Raw genomic sequence first — 25138 nt, 5'->3', positions numbered from 1 at the left:
TATGCTCATCTGGCTGCTAAACGCATTTCAAGCTTTTTAAGTCGTTTCAGTGGCTTTGCATAGGTTGCACAATGGGTCCGTAGTTATGCTCCATTGTGCGGCTTCTAATTTGTTTATAATTCTGTTACTAGGTACAATTACGTACATAATAAATGCAATATATTTGACCAATATTTCAAATTATAGGTAAATATAAAACGAAGATACTAGCATTTATATCGTTATACATCTTCAGCACATGAGCTACATTTTTTACGCTTTTAATTTAAATGGACTTAATCAGGAATATTTTATTAGTATAAAATATAAAAAGAATTTATTATTTTTTTATTTTGTAGTATAAAAATTTTTTATTTATTAGTACAAAAATAAAGAATTTTATTAGGTTAAAATGTTGCAAAAAATATTTTTTCCTTCTACTGGAATTTAATAAATTCAACAGTACAGGGAATCGCCCCAGGATTGTTCTTTCGAATCACAACACGCATTTTGTCCACCTGGCTGTCAGTCGCATATCAAGCTTTTTGTTGCTGTTGTTTCTAGTTCCTCACAATATAGCCTCAGCTAAAGTTTGCCAACGGTAAGAACTCCCCATGCCACAATGTCTGAGGCCGTCTGCTGCTATGGAAACAAGAAAAGCGTATTTCAGGGAGGACAGCTTCTCTTCACGCTAGGGCTAAGACAATAGACCAAAGAAAAAGATTCCCTTTCTCTCGCCGACCAGAGCCAAAACCTGTCCTAAGCAATGACCCCACATCCCTACTTGAAATAGTTATATCTCGCTACCATAGTCACTGCCACTGGCCCAGACGAATAGACGAACTAATTTTTTTATTGCAGATGTCCAGACGAATTTTTATATTGCAATTAGTCAATTTATAATTAATGTTCAGATATAATTACTTAATGTCTGAAATAGTATATCGCTTATCTAACTAAGCATGATGACTTGTAGTAGAGCTACAAAATGAGAATGTAAATTCCAAAAGGAATTTAAGTCTCATAAGTAACTTTGTTGTCCCCTGTGTTACCAAAAATATGGTAGCACAACAGACAAGTAACACAGGAGACAAACTGAAATTTAAATTCTCGCATAAGCTAATGTTTGTACAGAAACATTACAAAGCCACGTGGAACTTTTTCTTTAAGCTATTATTTATAATTTAATCATAAAATAAACTAAAATCTATATATATATTTCTCTTACACGGCACCAAAAAAAAGCCTCATTACAACTCCCCGAATGGCAACGTTGGAAAATCAACCAATGATTGCTGCTAAAAATGTCACATGGCAAATCTGGAAGAGGTGGCTCAACATATAGCGCTTTTAAAAACGGAAGCAATAACCAGAGTGAGCATTATCAGGTTGTTCAATTCAGATTCATGCCCTAAAAACATGATAATATTTAATTTAAACTCAATTAGGAATTAATTAATTAATTAAAGTGAGAATGCTTTAAAAGGCCGCTGTTGAATTGATATTTTTCTACTGGGAGTTACCTAAACGTCTAAAAAACGTCTAAGTGTTTGTATTGAATGCGTTGAATTTTTTTATATTTCGCGTTTATTTATGCATTGAATTTTCACGCTTTAAAATGCAGAATATTAGTGAAGCTGCTAGGGCTTTTAAACGATGAAAGAAAACGTGTTCGAAGAGCCCAAGAAAGTGTTGAGAAATGTTATGGAAGACGTAGATTGCAGAGATCAAGTGCAGTAATAACTGTTCAAGATGTAACAGTAGATGTCGAAGAGTATAATATTGGCTCAATGACGGAACAATGTAGTTATTGTAATGCTTACTTCTGGGCCAAAGAAAGAAATTCTTCTGGCAAATCAATAATGCTGATCACCAAAAAATATTTCATTTGGCGATAAAACAAATTTTTGTATTCTTGAAAATGAAAGACTTTTTGAGGGTTATTATCTCACAAGGAAAAGTTAGGGTAAGGTTTATATTTTTAAATAATAAAATTTTTTTCTAAAACTTTCAGAATTTCTAGCATTAACTAACTTATTATAAGCATTTAGTTGAATTTAGATGAGTAACTGCAATATTTGATAATTTATTTTGCTAATATGTTTCTCATTTAGCCAACGTTTTGATTTTTTCACCATGTATCTAAATAATATATTTTTTTAAAAGCTAATATACTTTTTTAAAAGCCAATAAGAACATTGATAGAATTCTTCTACATAAGTACAATACTATGTCTTTGATGATAAAATACTATGTCCTTGAAGATAATATACTATGTCTTTGTGCTAGAACATTGTGTTCATTGGCGAGCGAGCGCAGCGAGCCATGGTTCACGGCGTGAACCACATAGGATTGCGTAGCAATTCTCGGGGGTTGGCGAGCGTTAGCGAGCAGGGGGCGGAGCCTCCTAGTTATTTATATTTATCATAAAAATCTAAGGTAACGTAGGGGACATACAAAAAGTGCATCTTACTTTAAAAATCCTTAATCGTCCAATTTATTCTTCAAATTTCATTTCCTGAAAAAGTGGCTGACTAAAAAGAACACTAAAAACATAGGAGTGCATGAGTGACTACTGTTGCCAACTTTTTTATAAGTAATTCTAGTTTGAATTTTTAAAATAAAGTAGAGGGAACACTGGAGAGAAATTTCTGGGACATATAAATTTTCCTTCAAAGAGAAAAATTCGCGATCGCAACGAACTATAGGGAGCTTTGTTGTATGAGACGAATTCCTGCGATTTCCATGAGAACAATCATTCAGTTGGAAATGTCTTGGAAGTGTAGAATTCTAACACTCCTTCTTTATTGTGGCTAATTAAATTTAAAAAAGAAAAATGTTTGATATTCTTTCTTATGCAAGCGAAAACAAAATGGTATCTTTTTTTTTTTTAGAGAAGGAACATCCAAAACACATCGGAAAAATATTTGTAAATAAACAGTAAAAAATATGTATATTCTTATAAGAGTTAAAACCTAATGCCTGAGAAATTGTTTTACTAAATTTAATGATATAACATGAAAGGCCTATTTAAATTTTACATTCCATAGTTTTAAGAATCAAAATTCTTCAAATATTGAAATATGCAAAAAATATACATATGCTCATAATTTTATCTAATTTAATTTTGAAAAAAAAAAGGTTTTTTGACAACAATTTTTATCAAAACATTTTAAGTTTCAATAAAAATCATTATTTAGAAATTGAAAAACGCAAAATAAGGAATGCTTACGAAACAAAAAAACGACTCTAAAAATTCCTCACATTAAAATAAAAAAACTTTCATGTTTCTTTTTGTCTTTATTCATAATCGGACGCAAAAAACAATTCTATAGAAAATTACCATCAAATAAGAAAAAAAATTATTTACAAAGAAACTTTTTCTTATAAAAATCATAACACTTACCTGATTTATAAATCCGGAGAAATCCAAAATAATATGTTCTTCGTTTGAAAACTTTATTCTCAAATAATATATACATAGATAATCCCTTCATTACTTTTAGATAACATACCACACAATAACATTTTATAATTGCAAGATCTCGATATGAATTTTAATATGTAGCTTAAAAACAGAATAGCTGAATTCTAGATGAAATTATTATTTCAAAACTAAAAAATACTTACCAAGAAAACGATAAAAATTTATTAATAATCAGCACAAATGATACTATTTCACGTAATTCTGATGATTCTTTATTGTTGTTTTCCGAACTATATAGATACAGAAATATATATGTATGATTTTATAAAGAAGAAGAATATTCTATAACTATTACAGTTCTGTACGTTCTGAATTCACATTTATTCATTGGAATGAAGAAAGCAATGTTGACTTGACTTTAATTTGTAATGAATTGAAGACAGAAAAAATGTATTACCTTAAAACACACATCTGTAACAGTATGCGATCCCGAAATTGGAAGTTATCAGTTGCAAGTTTGTTGATAATAGAAGATAAAAAATTATTGAGGAATTTTTCTTTAAATGTTTGGCGTGTTCTGTTTCTGAAAGATTTATCAATGTTCTGGATAGTTTTTTCAAGTTCTTCGGCCTTTTCCTTTGTGAAATTTTGCTTCTTATTTGCTGTTAAAAAATGGCGCCTGATTCTATCAATGATTTTGATGGAACTAAACGAAAAGTTAATAAATTAATGCTTGATATTTTCAGGCTCCCTCTAGAGGGCGTAATCGAGCGTTGCAAGAGCGAATACCTTTACGACTTTTATTAGTTTTATACTGATGACAACCAAAACGATAAAAATTTTCAAACGAAGAACATTTCATTTGGAATTCTACGGATTTAGAAAACAAGTGAGTGTTATGATTTTTATAATAAAAAATTTGCTTGTAAATATTTTTTTTTTCTTATTTGATGATTGTTCTCAACAAAATGGTTTTTTACGTCTGATTAAGAGCTATAAGAATAATAAAAAAAGAAACAATATGAAAGTTTTTATTTCAATGTGAAGAATTCTTAGAATTGTTTTTTATCCTAAGAATTCTTTATTTTCCGTTTTTTAGTTTATAATTTTTTGATAAAATGTGTTGTCAAGAAACTTTTTTTGAAGAATTAAATGATATAACATTATGTGTTTATGTATACTTCTTATATATTCTAATGTTTGAAGTAATATGATTCAGAAAAGTATGGAATAAAAATTCGGTACTTACGTATTAACGCCACCACCGTTACAGATTTGGCGGTTTTTAAGTGCTGCCAATCTACACTTAAAATTTTTGCGACAAATCATAAAATAAAATACTCTATTTAAAATCAAAGTAGTCAATCGAATTTCGGTGGAAAATGGCCGATATAGATTTAAAACAATCATATCGCCATATGAACTCTGATAAATAAGATTCCAAATGAAATAACATTTCCAAAACGTACATTTACCAAGATAAAGTTTCATGTAGTGGGAATTGGTACATTTTCGTTTTTTCGTTAAAATATTTCGCTCCTGAAAAAATGAAATTGCATCTTGTTTTGTTTTTGGCAAATCCCAAAGACGAATTTCGGTAGCATTAAAAAATGGCGTCAAAAAAGAATTGTTTTTTTTTGTTTTTGCTTCGTCAGAATTCTTTATTTTACGTTTTTTAGTTTCTAATTATTGATTTTTATTGAAATTTGAAATTTTTTGATAAAAATTGTTCTTTAGAAACTTTTTTTTCAAAATTAAATCTCATAAAATTATGAGGCTTATGTATACTTTTTGTTCATTTTAATTTTTGAAGTAACATGATTCTTAAAACTATGGAAAGTAAAGTTTAAATAGGCCTTTTATGTTATATGATTAAATTCAGTAAAATTATTTCTCGGGCATTAGGTTTTAACTCTTATAAGAATATACATATTTTTTTCTGTTTATGTACAAATATTTTTCGGATGTGTTTTGGATATTCCTTCTCTAATAAAAGGAGATACCATTTTGTTTTCGTTTGCATAAGAAAGGATATCAAACGTTTTTCTTTTTTAAATTTAATAAGCCACGATAAAGAAGGAACGTTACAATGTTACACGCTACATTAAAGACGTCTCCAGAGTAAATGAATGACTGTTCATATCGAAATCGCAGGTATTAGTCTCATACAACAACGCCCCCTATAGTTCGTTGTGATCGCGAATTGCTGTTTTCCGAATTATATAGATACAGAAATATATACTATTCTAAAACGAATATATACTATTCTATAACAATTACAGTTCTGAATTCACATTTATTCATTGGAATGAAGAAAGCAATGTTGACTTCACTTTGATTTATAATAAATTGAAGACAGAAAAAATTTATTTTACACACATTTGTTACCGAAATCGGAAGTCATCAGTTGCAAGTTTGTTGATAATAGAAGTTAAAAATTATTGAAGAATTTTTCTTCAAATGTTTGGCGTGTTCGGTTTCTGAAAGATTTACCAATATTCTGGAGAGTTTTTTTCAAGTTTTTCGGCCTTTTCCTTAGGGAAATTTCGCTCCATATTTGCTGCTAAAAAATGGCGTCTGACTCTGCCAATGTTTCTGATGGAACTAAATTAAAACTTAATAAATAAATTCCTGATATTTTCAGGCTCCCGCTAGAGGGCGTACTCAAGCGTTGCAATCGCGAATAGCAAATTAACTATAACTTCGAGAAAATTAAGATGCTGTTAGAGTTTGATGATATGATTTTTCAAGAGTATATTAGTTTAAAGAGTAAAATATTTTATGTTAAATTCTTGTTTTCGAACAACTTATTTCATGCTTTAGGGATAAAGGAAGATACACACACGCGATACATTTTTAGTTACATTCGCACGAATCTGCTGTAAAATATTAAAGGAATAAATATACATTTTATTAAGTTAACTTGGCTGACTTTCATAGATTGCGATCCTCTTATGAAGTCCTTGGCCAAATTATTCGACACACTATAAGATTCTATGTAAAACCTTAATTATCAGGTGATACTATACAGCTTTATTGTTTTTATGTGACGGAAATCGGTTTGCACTTGTTTACGTTTGTGTATCAATTGGTTAAATTAGACGATATATAATATATATTCGACGATTGAATACATTAGACGATATATTACTTAAATATGATTATTTATTATGGGTCATTCTTGTCATTTTTCAGTTCATAAAATCCCAAAAAAGTAAAGTGAATAAAAAGCTCTGAAACTTTTTATATTAATAGAAATATGTAATGGCATTATAAAGAAAGTATACATCTTATAAATTTTACTTAATATTTAAATTAATTAATTTTTTAAATAATTAATTTATAATTAATTAATTTTTAATAATTAATTAACTAATTTAATAAATTAATTTTTTAATTTATTTTTCAAATTAATTAATAAGTAAATTAATTATTTTCACTATTTAAAAAGTGAGGGAATGACACTAATAGTGAGGGAATGATATTTTATTTTAATACATGTTTTTATCTAAGTTACATCTACCTAAAGTTTGAAAATGATAACATACTAAGTATATCTATTATTTATTATAATTTAGTCTTATATATTTAATAGTTTTTACAGGTTTGGGAAATAAAATTGACTGGCACGATTGAACAAAAAAAAATTTGATAATATACTCATCTTGAATCATTCCCTCACTTCAGCGTCATTCCCTCACTTTATACACTAGTGAGGGAATGACGAATTCCATGAAATTTAAAAATAACAGTTAAGCCTAATTAATTTCTGAAGTCAATCACATACAATTATATTCATACAAGAAAGCAACATATAATTATCCACTTTCTCGATGAAGTTGTATTTTATTTTACTCTAAAAAATGACACGAGGGAATGACAAATGTAAAAATTTTTACCTGGTTTGATTCATTCAAATTTATTCCACAGCAAAGCTTCTTTAAGTTGAAGATGGAAACATACTGCAATTTTGTTCTATGATGCCAGTTGTTAACTTCTGAAGTTTTTATTAAAATATTTTTATTCTAAGAAGATTGCAGGTGATAAGAACATTGTTGTGAGGGAATGACGCGAAACACTGGAGACAAAGTTTAAAATAGTGCTGTGTTAATATTTTTATCAGAAATTAAATTTAAAATTGATTTTCTGAATTCTATATTTCAGTATTCTGAAATAAAAAACGCGAATTTGTAAAAATTTTCTTTTTATTTCAGAAACAATTTTTTTCTTTTTTTAAATCAGCAGTGGGGACAAGTGAGGGAATGACATATTGGTATATTTTAATTACCTAAAATAAATAAAAAATAAAAATTGATAATTTTATTTTTATTCTTTTGTTAGCTTGCATTCCGAAGGACACTTTCCCTGAATTTTTTTTTTTCGTAAGCTGTAAAGCAAACATAAAATATACTGGGGGCATGAAAATGACTGTTTGTGTGAGAATGACCCATATCAGCTATTATATTAGTATAATGTAATAATTAGATCAAATTGTTAGACGCACTGTAATTTTTTAAAAAATTACATGCTTTGCACGAATTTATATGCAATACTTTTAGAGTTACATACATGGAGTTTATACATGGAACAGGTTTTTATGCAGGAGATCTTTTATATAGTTCGTATTTGTATTTATTGTTAGCGTATTACATTACAATGTTTACCAATTGATGCACGAACGTAAACAATTGTAAACCGGTTTCAGCCGTGTAAAAACAATAAAGCTGTACAGTATGACCTGATAATTAACATTTTACATAGAATCTTATAGTGCGTCGAATAGTTTGGGCAGGGACTGTATAACTACAGGGAGAAAAAAAATAACTCACTAAGAGTTTATTTATTTTTTTAGCTGAGTAAAAAATCTTATGTACAGTCCGCAAAAAAAAAAAAGATATCACCCTGAATAACTTTCGTTCTAATGATCGGATTTTCACGAACTAAGTGTCAATCTTAATGGTTCCTGGGGGTGACCTCAAATATGCTAATTAATTAGTGCTAACTATTAATTAAGTTACGAGATCAGACACAAAAACGTACTTTCTCTGAATAAACATGCATTTTTTTTTTTACATATTTGGATTTCTTATCTTCAAAATATAGGGGGTAGCCGCAATCTGGGAAATGTGGTCCCCATAGTTTGGTCAGGAGAGCGATTCAAAGTTAGTACCCCTTAATGTTAATTTTGCTTTTTGCGTTTTCAGTCATATTTTCAAAACTAATGAAGCAATTAAAAAAAAAATTGCACCCACTCATAAAACTCATTTACCCAAAGATAATTTCATGCAAAAAATAATTTTTAATTGTTATTTATTATTTTTTATTATTTAATTAAAGTGAGGATGAAAAAATATTGAATTATAAGGTATGAATTTTTTTATACCATATTAATCTACAAATTTTTCAATTGAAAAATCTAAAGTTTCAACTGTTTTTATTCATTAGAAGCTGAGAAGAATTAAAATTAATTATTTTTAAAAAAATAATTTGACGACAATAAAGAAATAACTAATTGGGGCGATTAATATTAAAATGTAATAAACTTGGGAGGAACTTGACTTACTCCCTCATTCGCGCGCGTAGCGTAAAATTTCATTCATACTTTTTTCGCTAATAATCGTTTGCTAATCTTTTTATTTATATTTATTTTACACTATAAAATACGATCTTTCTTTTTTAGTCATTTAATAATTTATTTGCAATTTAGTAAAGAATTTTGAATAAAAAACACTTTATTCAACAAATGTCTAGTTTTAAAAAAGCGTGCTTCTGATAGAATACACCAGATTGTGCTTATTTAATGTGATTATTATTTTTTTTTATATTTTGTTTTTCAATAACTGATACAATTTCTGCATAAATTTGGAATAATATATTTATCAATTTCTTGAATATATATTTTATAAATATTAATAAAAATACGTAGTCAACATTTTTAAACAGCTCTCACAACATCGCAAATTTCTCAACATCTTATAGGGTAAACTAAACAATGAAGGAACACTTAAGCTTAGCTTGCCTTTAAAAAAAAATTCATAAAAATTTCAAAATTTGTAATTTTAGCTAAATGATGGTGTCGACATATTTGTTATTAAATGCAAATTATGTAAAAAAAAAGTTAGATAACTTACATAATATTGTTCTAAGCTTTTGGTGGTTTAAATAATAAGTAGTAAGATGACCAAGTGAAGGAACAGTTCTTACCAGTGAATAAACACTAAATTTTCCAGTGAATGAACACTTAATTTTGAGAATGTTTGATGCTCGTTAGGAATCCATAGGCCACACAAATGTCTAAAAACAAAATTGTTCTTGGAATTACGACATATAACCATAGTTAATGTGGAAAATATTACTTTTTTTTTCAGTCATGGAATGGAAAGTAAAATATGTGTGAATACATAAATTAAAAAAAAAAAATTCATTTTTTTCTCACAGTTTAATGGTCCGTTCTAAATTATGAATGTTTATCATTGTGTAATCCGATGATGTTTTTATTATTATTATAATTCGATCATTTTTTTGTTTACTCTTTTCCCCATATTTTTTAAGCTTCTTTTAAAAATCTTTTTAAGTATTTTTTTTTCTCTTCGTCATGAGTAATTTATTTCTTTTTCTTTTGATTTAACCTTCCTCTTTTTTCCAAATTTTTCGCCAATGTAAATGTATCTTCGAAATTTCTTTTGATTTTCCAGTTCCATTTCCAGAATTCCTCACTGGATAATAAATGAGAAAAAGGAGTTTCGAAGTTTGAGTAAAACCCATCTCTCATTGACTTATATCTAGTAGTTACTTATGAAACCAATTGTTTTTGCAACTAACAATGCCTTAAGAGGATTTATCTCAAAATCAGTTATCAAGATACTTTCATTATTAATGTTAGTTGTCTCAGCTTCAGAGACAAAATTTGATTATACAATTGTTCTTTTAGAAATAAATTCTTCAATATTGAGAAAAACACAGGCTATCGGATATTTGGGAGATTAAACTTTTCTGTCAATGTTCCTTTAAAAATTTGCAACATAACTTGTGAGATTTCTTTCTCAAGCTTCTGAAGAAATAGCGCATCGTTACTCTCGAAGCATGTGTTTTGTTGATAAGTTGTCTAGCTCATTAACTCTTGGTGTCTGTTTTGCATGCATTTGTTTCAGTCAACTTTTCTACATCGAATGGAAAAATATCGCATTTCATAAAAGCATTTTAACTTCATCAGTTGATGCCTCAAATCTTATTTAAAAATGGATGTAAAATTTTCTAGACATATTGTTTTACAACTCTTTTGTTTTCAAGATCTAACGAGAGATTTCCATGAATTAGGTAGAAAACTAAACCAGAAAATTTGTTTCGAGGAACAAAGCTTGCTTAGTTTCAAATTGATATGAGATTTATACCTATCCAGAAGAAGCAAAATATGGAATTTGATTGCATTTTTAATTAGCCATGGGTAGAAACATTTGCAATATATTTGTAAAATGTTGCTACGGTCATCGTTTCATTTCATGAATAGCTTTTTCCAATGAAATATGTAGCAGGGACTGATTCTGTAATATCTCAACGAATTCTTCTGTAAGGAAAAACTACCAATGGAGGTACTTTTTCTTTCCTAGGTACTTCAGAATATAAATCCTTATAATTTTTAAGACTGAAGATTTTTCTCATTTAAGGGCAGTATTCAACTCTTGTTTCATTCGCATTGTAAATGCAATCACTTTATAAAAGGATACCAGGGCTACTTCCCTCCTAAAGATTCTTCTGAAGTTCTTAAAACCAGTATTTCTAATATTATTCTCTAAGGGAAGTTTTGCCTTTTGAAATTATCTTCGCATTGCACTGAGTTATCGGTGGATGTCGCCTTAAAAAAACTTCACCCATTTTTCACCTAAATAATTGTCTTTAAATGGATTTTTCTTACCAGTTCCCGTTAGAACATTAAAGACGGCAATAAGATAATAATTTAGCTAATTATTGGTACAAAATCCTGCAAAGAAATTTTCCATTCAAGCTTTTATTATTATATTTAGTTGTTATAGTTAATAAACATAGTTTATTAAGGTGTCTAAGGTATGATGTAATAACTAATCACTACATTTATAAAGATAAATAATAAATTAATTATTATTATAATTCTTTAAATAAATTTAGCAATTAAATTTGCATATTTAAATGTTATAGGAACTATTCATACAACATTTAACTGAATTTTAGGAGTCCTCTATGTCGCTGAACTACTAATTATCCATGTTAAATCATATTTCACACATACTATTCATTCACTGGGAAATCTATTCTCAGTGAAGGAACATGCCTGTTCCTTCACTGGTTAGAAGTTGTTGTTTTTTTTATTTTTAACATAATTTTGATTTATAATATGAGAAAAAGTACAGGAAAATTAAAATTTTTCTTTTATTTTCATTAACTTGAAAAAATCTCAGTAAAGGAACACTTGTTTATTCATTAGTTTTTCATCGTTCGGTAATCCAGTTAATAAACACCCCCTAATCTCAGTACTTGCTTATGTTATGATGCTTAAAATAAATAAAATGTAACTTCAATGACCATATTTTGAATTCTTTTTTTCACAATGAAAAAAAAGCATTATTATATGCAATTAATTGTAGTTTAAACGGATAACAACAAACAATGACCTTATAATTTTGTCAAAGAAACAAGGCGTTGAACAGATACTAACAAATTCAAAACTTTTTCCAGAGAAGACTCAAAGACCAGGTAACTAAATGCATTGTTAGATGACTTCCTATTGTTAGGTAGTAAGCTACTGTTACCAATCAATCTAAATTAAAACGTTTAAAATCTTATTTCTAAGAAATGTCTATGAAATGCTCCTTCATTAGTTGGTTTACCCTATATCATCCTAATCTTAAAAGAAATTTCCGGAAGTGTATCGCAGAACTATTTTACCAACTATTTAATTAAATTTTAACATTTTAAAATTCTTATTCTTTACCATTTTACGTTTATTATTTCTTCATTAATATACTAATAAATTTTTTTAGAACTTTAATTTAGATTTTCTTTAATTTAGGTTTCCTTTTTAAATTATAGTCAAGTTTTTTTTTTAAAGAATTATTGTCTGCTAGCTAAGAATAAAACCTTGTTAAGAAATTAAAAACATTCAGCTGTTTAAAATTATTTAATGCAAAACAGCTGATTATTTACTTAGCATACTATTTTTTTTTGAAAAAAAAATATAAATTATTGATTGTCTTTTTTTTTTTTTTTTTTTTTTTCGTTTTGTGTGACTTCAACTTACATTATCTAAAATAGTGTTGATGTTTTATAAGTCACTACAAAGAGGATAAAGATACGGAACATAAAAAGCTGTGGAATACGTAGCCAATTTTTTTAGTGTCTTAAAATATCTCAGTATCTTAAATGTCGTCCTACTATCTTAGTTGTGAAATTAAATTTTTAATTATCTGACCACGTGTGATTCACTAATTATTTCATTATACATTTTACTCTTTATGATACCAAGTAGATTTTTTTTCTGATAATATTCTAAACTATTTTGTTTAATTTTTTACCTTAGCATGATTTCCAAGATATTATTGTAGTATAATTTGTTATCAGGAAAATGCCTTATTTTGTTAAGCAGGAAATACTAAAAATTGAAATTTGTAAGGATTCCGAAGCTGTGCCAATTTTAGAGTCATCTGATTTTTAAAAAAAATGCTATAAAAAATACACAATTTCCAAACTTACTTTAGTGAAAAAAAATTTGAAAAAAACGTGGCAAGTAGGCTAACATACTTTTTACAGAAACTGTGAAAACTAATTTTTCCTATATTTCGTCAAAGGAGGATAAGAATGATATTGCTCCAAGGGACCTACTCAATAATTTCGCTATTTCCAGAATGAAATCTGTTTGATCGAAACATATTATTCCTTGAAAATTAAAACGAGGAAAAAATTAACTTTTATTATTTATCTAAGCTTATTCCATTTATTTAATGATAGCGGTATTAAGGTTAAGGATATGCGTTGGAAGCTCCGTTTATTATTATACTATAAATGCATTAAATCATATAGCTTGAATAATTTATTTTAAGTAAATTATTTAATAATTTTAAGCAAATAAGGGTGTAAAAATAAACTTGATCGAAATACTCCGAAAGTATTCCCTGAAATATATGTAGAATAAACTTTGGATTCGATATATAAAAAATACCTTTTTAAACAACTTCGAGTAGGACGGAAACGCTAACTTGTTTAAAAAAGTTGTCCTTGTAACTATTTAAATTCGATTTCTGGTACTAGGGGACATTCCATTTTCACATTCGACTTTTGAAATTTCAATTGTAAACGGAATTTTTTTATGACCTTAAATTAAAATGTTAAGGCTTGCAGCAAACAAAATTTTTTTTTTTTTTACTGCATTGATTTTTTTACAAAGTAGTGAATTATTATTTTTTCAATCTAAGAACCTGTGCCAATAACATATGTAAAACTTATTTTAATATCGAGTGAAATAATTTAATATGTTGTGTAACTAAATGGATAATCCCAAGAAACTGAATCGAAAATATAAAAACTTCATTGATTTAAAAAAATAATAGATGATAATAAAAATAGACATGTTTTGAGCGTCCAATAATAAAAGTCACAAGTTATCGAAGCCTGACAAGTCTTGAGAATAGGCGATTATATTTGAAATCTCGAAACATGTCGAATTTTACTTCCCTCTTCATATGTTTTAAAGCCAGTTGAGTTTTTATCGTCAATTATACTGTTTTACATTTGGGTCTTGATCATTATTTTGATAAGGATTTTACACTCGTTAAAGTAAACATATGCATTTTAATATTTTAACAGGATTCATGTGGTCTTTAAAAACGTAAGAACATCAATATTGTAAAAGTTATATTTAACTTAAAAATTAACATTTTGACACCAGATATTTTGAGTTAATGAAATTAAATATTTTATCTTTTAAGTTTTTGTGCCCCCATTTCAGTATCTTAAGGATCTTACGAGCTCTGTTTAAAAAGAGAGCATCAGATATATATAAGAAAAAAAAATAACCATAGTAGCAGTATTTGGTGGTAAATGTAGCTTATTGTAATTAAAGAATATGCTGTGTGACATTTTATGGTGAATTTGCGAACGTATAAGTTTCAGAATGTATCGAAACATGAGGATGCCATTTGCTAATCATCTTTATCCAAAGAAAACGATGTAACCTAAATATCTAGTAGAATGAAGTGATTTTTTAAACAATGAATCCTACAATATGCAACATATTATTTCAATATCTTATTCTTAAACATAACATATTTCAATCTTTTTAAAATGCCACTAAACATTCAGCAATTCCTTGAGTTATAGAAAAAAGAAATATCGTAAATTATAGAAAACCTTGTGAATGTACATTAGAATTATTATAAATCTACATATTATTTTTCAAGCACTTTTTTTTCCTTCAAACTTTCTTGCCTAGAAGACTCGATTAAAGCTGTAAAAATGATTATCCCTAAAATTTTGTATATAGCTATAATAAGTTATGTTCATTTGATTTTAGTATAAAATCCTCGAATAAATATAGTAAAAACAGTGTAATCTAAATAATATCAGATAAAAAGATCATGTATTTAAATTCTAAAAACTATCATAAATAATTTAAAAATCGATTCAAATTTACTTTTCAAAGGAGATTAAAATAACTTTTTTTTTCTTTTTGGACAGAAATCCCCTAAAAAAATTGTTTATTGCCTAGAAACTTCGAGATATTTTCTATTAACAATAAATTAAACCTCTCCGAGCAATCACTGAACATTATTTCAATTTTTTTACTATCAAAGCTTGGTTGCGTAGCAACCTAGTAAAATTAAGCACTCCTCTTTTGAATTAGTCAATGGGTTATCTTAAAATATTTATTTGCGCAGGCGACTTTTTGTTGGCGGTTTTCTGGACTATCGCCAAATATATAAATCTTTATTGCGGCCCAATTTACCACCCAATTTTTTTAAAATTTTGTCTACCCCCCCCCCTAATTTAAGTGTCTAGATTCCAAATATGTAAAAAGAATTATATGTTTATTCAGAGAAAGTACGTTTTTGTGTCTGATTTCGTAACTTAATTAATAGTTAGCACTAATTAATTAACATATTTGAGGTCACCCCCAGGAACCATTAAGATTGACACTTAGTTCGTGAAAATCCGATCATTAGAACAAAAGTTATTCAGGGTGATTCGTTTTTTTTTTTTTTTTTGCGGACTGTACTCAAAGATGCCGGGCGTAAATATTTTTCCTCCGCGAAAGAAATTAAGTGATAGTGTTTTTAAAACTGAGATTGTAAGATCAAACAAAATTCGTTGTTTAATTTCAATCGAAATTCTCTTTTATTGATATTTTTAAGTAGTTAGAATACGTGGTTAAGTTCAGTGATTTAAAATAAATAAGAATAAAAGTATTTACGTAGATGAATTTATTTATTCGTACGTAAATGAATTTAAAGATCAGATTTTCGCATGTTAAAATGCAATGCTAATAAATAATAACGATACGGAAAAAATTTTATGGGAAAATTACTGATAATAAGGGGAAAACATTTAACTATGACACTTAATTACAGTTATTTAGTAAATGAGTTAAGAAATTACTCTTACACCGAAATTACTCTGAATAAACATATATTTTTCGACTGATTTGAAGTTGGTAGGGAGTCGAGATCATGTCCAAGAGTTCGTGGGTTCGATCCCAACCTGCCGAAGACCGAAATGGTGCACGTTAAGTCTTTTGGGTCACAAAGTCCCCCAAGTTCCCATAACAAATTATACCTCTGGGGGTAGTGAATTGGAGATTGATCGTTCTCTGGTTCAGGTCAAAATTACGATCTGTGGATGAATGAATGGATGTATGAATGGGTCCACCCAAAAAACGGGTTATGAGGTGTGTGTCTGAAGTCGTATTCTCGGCCGTAGATGGCGCAACTGAAAAACAAGAAAAGCATCCTCTGCCTACACACGAAAGATGATCACGTTTAAACTTCATCAGAAATAGTCTTTTTTCAACTTCCCCAGTCACGCTAATTGCTCAACATGCCCTTTCAGTTTCTCGAATATTTTATATCAAATTATTTTTGCATAAACAGAAATAATGCATAGCTGGCAATTTAAGGTACTCTGGAGAAAGGAACGAACACAACGAGGATGGTATACGTTGAATTATAACAAAGCATAATCTTCCAAGTAGTTCTGTGTGACTCATTTCGCTTCATACAATCATTCTTCAAATCTAAGATCCTGAAATAAAAAGTACACTATTGTTATCTTTTTATATTAGGCTCTTATGCAGGGTATCTGCTACATTTTAGATTTTCAAATCCATGACTTTTCATCCCTAATTCCAAGAATTTTTCATAACTTAACGAAGTTACTATTTTCTCCGACAAAAAAACAACAAAAAATTTTAAAAAAAGCATTATAATAACATTAATTAAAATGCTAGGCATGACCAAAACTGTTAAACTCTGCATCTTCATATTTACTGATTTTAAATTTTAAAAACAGAGTGAAGAAAGAGTTGAAGCAATAAAATGGCTGAAAAAAATACACAAAAGCAAATAACTAAATACAGTCAGATATATGTAGTTATTTAAACCTGTTTTATTTCTTCTTAAAAGGAGTGTAATGTATAAAGCCTAAATTGGAATTTTAAATTAATAAAATAAAAATAACGAATAGATAAAAAAAAGTTATGAAATCATGGAAGTTTAAAAGATAATTTGCTCTAGAAATGATGTTTTTTCCTTCATTTTTTGAAAGAGAACCATAATTTTTAAGGAACAGGAAATAAACATTTCATATTTTAATAAAATATGGCTTTGATAGGGGATTTTGTAACAAATTCAGATAATTGGAACACTGTGAAATTGGAAAGGGGTATGGTGAGCTACAGATCTAGCCTCACCTAACTTTATTTAAAGCTTTAAATTTATTTAACACCGTTGGCAACGTTCCGTTGACAACTGAGTTGTAATTTGGATTTTCACTTTTCCAGATGCGCGTTTCTGCTAGGTCAAAAGCGCAAATTTTTGCGTAAGGCTAAAAAACAAGTCTCATCCTCATTTTGGCTTAAATACAAACACTACTCCGCTCAACTCCGCTAATACATTAAAATCAGAAAAAGAATCTATTGGGACAAAATTTGTTCCAATCTAGGTTCCTCAAAAAACATTTTTAAAATCTTAAAAAGTATCTCAACTCGAAATTCCTCTGCTCCCTCCGAAAACCTGATTTTAACCCACCAAGCGACAGCTATCACCTGCCCACTCGCCCAAGCGAACCTTTTTGGGGAGCACCTTTTTCATGCTCAAAGCCCCTGTCCAATCCCTTTCTCATTCTGGGGTACAGGCTACAGCCACTTGGATACCCCTTTCTCGTCTACCGAACTGGAAGCAGCTATTCGTCGAACAAAGAACACGGCACCCGGGCCAGACCGCATTCCGGCTATTCTCATTAAATTTATTCACTCCCGTTACCCAACTAAGCTCCTTAACTTTTTTAATGTCGTTCAAGATACAGCCCAACCTCCATGTTCATGGACCCAAGCAAAAATCGTTCCGATCTTAAAACCAGGAAAAAACCCATCAGAAATTCTCAGCTACAGACCTATTGCTCTCACTTCGACTTTCGCCAAGGTCTACGAACGTATGCTTTTACAAAGGCTCCTTAATTTTTGCCTTCAGAAAAATATCTTCCCCCCCTCCCACACTGGCTTCCTCCCCTTTCGTGACTGTAATACAACTCACTCAATTCTCTACCATGACATACGAGAAGCACGTGAACGGAGAAAATTTATCGTTTGTGTTGCACTCGATCTAGTCTCGGCATACGACAACGTATGGATTGATGGTCTCCTCACCAAACTCCTCTCGGTCGGCATATCTGGAAAAACAGCACTTTTCTTACAAAACTTTCTCTCCGATAGAACCTTCTACATCTCTTGGCGCAACACCCGGTCTAAAGATTTCCAGCAACCCCAGGGCCTTCCGCAGGGCAGTGTCCTCTCCCCCCTTCTTTTTATGTTTTACCTTAAAGACATTCACAAACACCTTCCCACTGGAGTTCAAATTCTTGTGTTCGCTGATGACATCTACATTTACTATGCTGCAAAATCTTTTGACAGGGTTATTGCTAAACTTCAAGATGCCCTCATCACCATTCAAACTTGGTGCACAGAGTGGAAAATGGCTATTTCACCCTCAAAAAGTGCAACTATTAATTTCTCTAACAAACGTCTGTCACCTACGATTCAGTTAACAATTTTTAACGAACGAATTCCCCAAGTTAATTCCATCAAAATTCTCGGCATCCATTACACTGCAAACATTTCTTTCCTCGGTCATTTTCAATACCTAAAAAAGAAATGTTTAAAAAAAATTAATGCACTCCGCTGCATCTCTAGCACTCAGTGGGGGTCTCGAACCTACCACCTCATTCAGATTGTAAATGCCACAATCAGAAGTATCTTAGAGTATGGCAGCCCAATCCTCTTCTCTGCGCCAAAATCACATCTCCGAGTAATTGAAACAATCTACAACTCTAGCCTCCGCGCAGCAACGGGCCTCCCACGATGGACTCCAATTCATATCCTCCACAGAGAAGCCGGCACTACCTCAATCTCACACAGACTTGTTTTAGCAGCTAAAAAATTCTACCTCCGTCACTGTTCCCTTGGCTCTCACTCCCCAATAAATCGCCTTTTGCATAAATTCCATTTTACTAGACTTAAAAAGAAACCCCACCTTTTCCTCAAATTTCAGGACATCTTCAGCCAAAAAGGCATAAGTAAATTCAATATCATCCCCTTCCACATTCCAGTTTTCCTCACAGATCTCCCGAACCTCTGTCTTTTTGTACACGATCTTCCTTTTCAAACTACGAAAAATCCCAACGAAATCCTCCCTCTCTATCAGGAAACCCTCCACACTCTTTGGAAAGACTTTGTCATCCTGGCTACCGATGCCTCAAAATCCAGTACGAACACAGGTATTGCGGCTATTAACTCAAGGAACAACATGTCTTATATCTCTCAAATCCATCCTATTAACTCAGTTTTCACCGGAGAAGTTTTAGCGATTTGGTTAGCAGTCACAAAATTCACTACCGAGTATCTAGATTACGTTATTTTATCGGACAGTAAGTCCGCAATCACTGCCCTCATCTCAGCCACCCATAAATCCCCTCACAGCATCCTCCTCTTACAAAACAAGATAGTTTCAGCAAGTGCAAAAGTGAAATCAATCACGATCGCCTGGACACCAGCACACGTTGGCATCCCCCCCAATGAAACCGCTGATAAGCTGGCCAAACACGCCACCAATGCCCCTCGAGCCATCCCTTTTATCTCACCTGAAGACTTGTCATATTCAGCAGTTTTAGACTCAAACCGCGAACTCAGTAACCTCCGGACTAATTCAAAATACCACAAGCGTTTCCCCTTTGATCACCCTGTTAATAAAACTTCCCTCAATCAACTCCCAAACCGAAAATACGATATCTTAATCTCGCGTCTCCGAAGCAACACAATCCAACTTAACGAAATTTATGCAAAAATAGGGCTCGTAGACTCCCCTTTGTGCGACCATTGTCAACTTCCAGAATCTGCTATCCACCTCCTCTTTGAATGCAAAAAGTTCGAGCATCAGAGACAAACACTGCGCGCCTCAATCGGAGTTTTTCCACTCTCCCTTCACCGTCTTCTTAGTTATAACCAATACGATAATCTTCTCAAAAATTTAGTGGATTTTTTAATTTCAACTAAGCGTTTCTAGCCTCCAGTTTTCAAATCCATAATTAAATGCAGTTACTAATTTTTAAGTTTTAGTTTAGGCCTCTCTGAGCGCCTGGGAAAAAGAGTATGTTTTTCTTATTTTTTTGTTTTGATGAACGTGTTTCTCCAAAAGTATTGGAACCACCAAATGCTAGTTTTTAATTTTTTCTAATCTTCCTCTCCAAAAGTGTTTTGGAAAATATTTAATTTTGATCTCTACTGTAAACTTGTTTCGCTTCTTCAAGAACAGCGTACACTCTCATCACCTCATCACCTCATCGTCATCATCTTCAGCATCAACAACTCAACTCACAAAAATACACCTTACAGCAAGGGGGATAAAAGCGAGTAGCAGAGATCCCCCCACATCATCAACAGTCAACAGTCAGTCAACACTTTTCCAGCTTTACCTTTTTTCATTCTCGGCCGTCAAACCAGATGGTTGTGTTCTTGTTTTTAGTTAATAAATTTAGTTTACGTATGAATGATATTTCTTTCCTTATACATAAAGTTCAATAGACCCTCGAAGACACTGGGGCCTAAAAGTGGTGACCCGTTTGGACATAGAACACGTATAGTCTGCAAATAGAATGTGTTTCTTTCATGGTGGTGTCAACTGGCGTTCAGTAAGCTTATTCTACGACGTAAATATGGTCATTTATTTCAAATATTAGATGAAATTTAAATTTATAAATGCTTAAGATAATGCAAATTTTTTAATATTTCTATAAAGTTAATTGAACTTTTTAAAATATTCTGTCATTATATTTGACATTTAATAACTACTTTTCAATTTCGTAAACTTTGTTACTCTAATCTTAATTTACTATAAATTTCAATTACAGTGTGTAAAAAGCAATGAATTTTTAATTAGAGTATAAGAAATACAATTAATTAGTTTCAACTTTATCACTTACAATAATTTTAATTTAAAATGAAGTATTCTTCAACTGTATTTTGCATTCTTTCTCAAAATGCATTTATTAACTTATGTTTGATATACTTCGATTAGAAATTTAAATTTGTGATTTATTGTGCATGCCTTTTACTTTTTGCTCTCTGACTCGCTCATATAAACAAAATGCCTGACGAAATTACTGCTTCTGAAAGCGTGGCAGATGTTGCTCGCGTCGCTTTTAAAGCACCCCCGTTTTGGCGCGCTAATCCAGAAGTGTGGTTTATTCAATTGGAATCTCAGTTTGTCGTATCTGGGATAAGCGCCGACGACACAAAATATCACTGCGTTGTGTCTGCTCTAGATGGAGACGCTCTAACTTTAATTTCGGATATTATTCGGCAGCCACCTACTGATAATAAATATGAAACGATTAAAAATAGAATAATTGCAAACTATGCAGATTCCGAAACTGCTCGTTTGAAAATGCTTCTTAAAGACTTAGAATTGGGAGATAAACGACCTTCTCACTTATTACGCTCCATGCAAGATCTCGCTGGTAATTCTATAAGCACAGAAATTTTACGTTCACTTTTTCTTCAGCGTTTACCGGTCTCCGTGCAACAAATTCTTTCAGTTTGCATGGAAAAAGGTGAGCAAAATTTATCTCTCCTAGCCGAGAAAGCCGAGAAAATTTTGGAAGTAACTCAAAATTCATTGACAGTTAATTCTATAAATGTGACAGATGACAATTCGCGTTTTCAAAAATTGGAGGATGAAATTCGTAAACTTTCCGAGACTGTTACACGTTTGTCTAGACAACAATATCGGAATAAAAATAAATTTAGCACACGTAGACAAGGTTCTCGTTCAAGGTCGACACAGCGCACTGTGGCTGGACCTCTATGCTGGTATCACTATAAATTCGGTACTAAAGCTAATAAATGCATTCCTCCTTGCAATTACGCTCAAAATTCGGAAAACTGATTGGACCCTCTGTTCATGCGACGGCAGATGTAGGTCCTAGTCAAAGTCGCCTATTTGTATACGACAGGCTCACCAACCGCCAGTTTCTTATAGACACCGGGGCTTCTGTTTCAGTTATTCCAAAAACACATATGCAGAAAAATTTGATTTCTAATAAATCTTTTGATATTTATGCTGCTAATGGTTCAAAAATTGCAGTTTACGGTCAGACAACATGTACTTTAGACTTCGGAATTTCCAGGCGATTTCAATGGAAATTTCTTGTCGCTGACGTTACTCAACCAATTTTAGGAGCGGATTTTCTTACCCATTTTAAATTGCTGGTTGATTTAAAAAATAAAAAATTGATTGATTCCTTAACTTACGCTGGTATTAAAGGGGAAACATTTCCTACTTTCTCTTTGGGTTTAACAACTATTGCAGAAGATGCTGTTTATCGGAAATTATTATTGCAGTACCCTCGCATATGTACGAATAACTTAACTTTCAACACTTCAACTCATGATGTTCAGCATCATATTCAAACTACAGGTCCTCCGGTGTTTGCAAAAGCTAGACGTTTGCCACCGGATAAACTTGCAGCCGCCAAAAAAGAATTTGATTATATGTTAAAAACCGGCTTATGCAGGCCTTCAAGTAGCCCATGGGCAAGTCCCATTCATATGGTGCCGAAGTCAAACGGCACTTGGAGAATATGCGGTGATTACAGACGGTTAAATTCTATTACAATACCGGACAGATACCCTCTCCCACACATTCATGATTTCGCTTATAGCCTAAATGACTCAAAAATTTATTCAAAGTTAGATTTTGTTCGAGCGTATCATCAGATCCCTGTCGCGGAAGCAGACATTGAAAAAACAGCTGTTATAACCCCTTTTGGCTTATTCGAATTCACTAAAATGATGTTTGGGCTCTGCAATGCAGGACAAACTTTCCAACGCTTCATGCATGTCGTTTTAAGGGGATTAGAATTTTGCTTCGTATACCTTGATGACGTTTTAATTGCTTCTAAAACTTTAGAAGAACACTTAACTCACTTAAATATAGTTTTTAAACGTTTTGATGAATACGGAATTGTTTTGAATACCGAAAAATGTGTGTTTGGAAAATCAAAGTTAACATTTTTAGGTTTTGAAGTGTCTCCCGATAGAATTGCTCCTTCACCTAGTAAAGTGTCCGCAATTACCGATTTTCCCCAACCTAAAACTGTATCGGAATTACGTAGATTTTTAGCAATGTTCAATTTTTACCATAGATTTATAGATCACGCTTCCGAAAAACAATCTCTCCTTAGTTCCTTACTCACAAATAAAAAGAAAGACCCTACACCCATTAATTGGTCAACCGAAGCTGTGTGCGCTTTTGAAACTTGCAAACAAGCCATTTCTAAGGCAGCAACACTTGCACACCCCACACCCGCCGCAAAATTGTTTTTGCATACAGACGCGTCCGACGTTGGTATAGGCGCAGTCCTTCAACAGCTAAAAAACTCCACACTCGAACCTCTAGCATTCTTTTCTCGCAAACTCACGCTCACTGAAAGAAAATACAGTACGTACGATAGAGAGTTACTCGCAGTCTACTCTTCCATACGGTACTTCGCTCACATGTTAGAGGGAAGAGAGTTCCATGTGCTAACGGATCATAAACCGCTGACCTTCGCATTCCAGCAAAAATCGGATGACTCTTCACCTCGTAAAAACCGACATTTACAGTATATAAGTCAGTTTACAACGTCGATTCGTCACGTGCCTGGAAAAGAAAATGTTGTTGCTGACGCACTTTCCCGCATAGAGGAAATAGCACTCACTGGTCCAATGGACTACGCTGAACTTGCAGCAGCGCAAAAATCCGATCCCGAACTTAACACTTTAAAGTCGTCAGCTAATTCTAGTTTAGTTTTCAAAAATATTGTATATCCTCCTGACGGTATAATACTTTGTTGTGATACTTCTACTAATGTTGCACGTCCATTTATTCCTCAATCTTGCCGACAAATATTTTTTTCCAAATTTCATAACCTGTCACATCCCGGTATACGCGCAACAATTCGTCTCATTAAACAAAGGTTCATTTGGCCTTCCTTGAATAAAGATTGTACCCTGTGGTGTCGAGCTTGTGTCTCGTGTCAGAGAGCTAAAATTCAAAGGCATACGAAATCACCTTTAAAAGATTATCCTGATAGGTTCGCGCATATACATATTGATATCGTCGGACCACTTCCTACATCGAAAGGTTTTAGATTTTGTCTCACAACAATTGATCGCTTCACGCGTTGGCCTGAAGCAACGCCAATTGTTGACACCACTGCTGAAACTGTTGCTGCTGCCCTACTGAATACCTGGATAGCTCGCTTTGGAGTTCCAGAAACTGTAACTTCTGATAGAGGAGCACAATTTGAAAGTGAACTTTTTTCACAATTATCCAGAATGCTGGGTATACACAGAACTCGAACAACAGCTTACCACCCACAAGCTAATTCAATGGTCGAACGCTTTCACCGACACTTAAAATCGTCCATTAGAGCCTATGCCACAGAAAAACGGATCGAAGTCCTCCCACTAATTCTTTTAGGAATGAGAACTGCTATTAAAGAGGACCTCACCTTTTCAAGTGCAGAGATGCTCTACGGTACAACCCTTCGATTACCTGGAGATTTTTTCCGACCTTCCAGTACTGGCAAAGAATCCCGCAATGTCCCGTTTTTTGTACAAAGACTTCGTGAGTTCATGTCTACATTGCTTCCTACTCAAGTACCACGGCACGGACAGCACAATATTTTTGTGCATCAAGACTTGAAAACGTGCACACATGTGTTTGTGAGAATTGACAGTGGCCGCCGAAGCCTCGAATCTCCATATCACGGCCCACATAAAGTTGTGAAACGCAACGACAAAGTGTTCACCTTAAAAATTGGAAATAAAGAATCAACAGTAACCATTGACAGACTTAAACCATGTTTTACAGACAATACGTCCAATGTGCATCCAAGAGTTGAAAATCTCCCCACAAATCCTCCATATAAATCTATTCTAAAGAACAGTATGGAATC

The 25138-nt window shown here is 31.7% G+C and overlaps 1 protein-coding gene across 1 annotated transcript; it reads left to right on the top strand.

Annotated features, from left to right (window-relative positions):
• The first annotated feature begins 21282 nt into the window (after positions 1 to 21282).
• LOC147807380 (uncharacterized) lies at positions 21283 to 22083 on the top strand. The gene has a single exon (XM_087168915.1). The coding sequence runs from the start codon at positions 21283 to 21285 to the stop codon at positions 22081 to 22083; it is 801 nt and encodes a 266-aa protein (XP_087025041.1).
• Positions 22084 to 25138: the final 3055 nt, after the last annotated feature.

Source organism: Parasteatoda tepidariorum, chromosome 7 (assembly GCF_982258835.1).
Source record: "Parasteatoda tepidariorum strain Cologne lab strain chromosome 7, Ptep-v5.0, whole genome shotgun sequence".
Taxonomy (NCBI): domain Eukaryota; kingdom Metazoa; phylum Arthropoda; class Arachnida; order Araneae; family Theridiidae; genus Parasteatoda; species Parasteatoda tepidariorum.
The sequence above is the reverse complement of the archived record's forward strand: the minus strand, read 5'-3'. Positions and strand labels throughout refer to the sequence as shown.

Excerpts from the sequence above, each read along its gene's own strand:
- LOC147807380 (XM_087168915.1), top strand. The coding sequence starts at position 21,283 with ATGCCTGACGAAATTACTGCTTCTGAAAGCGTGGCAGATGTTGCTCGC.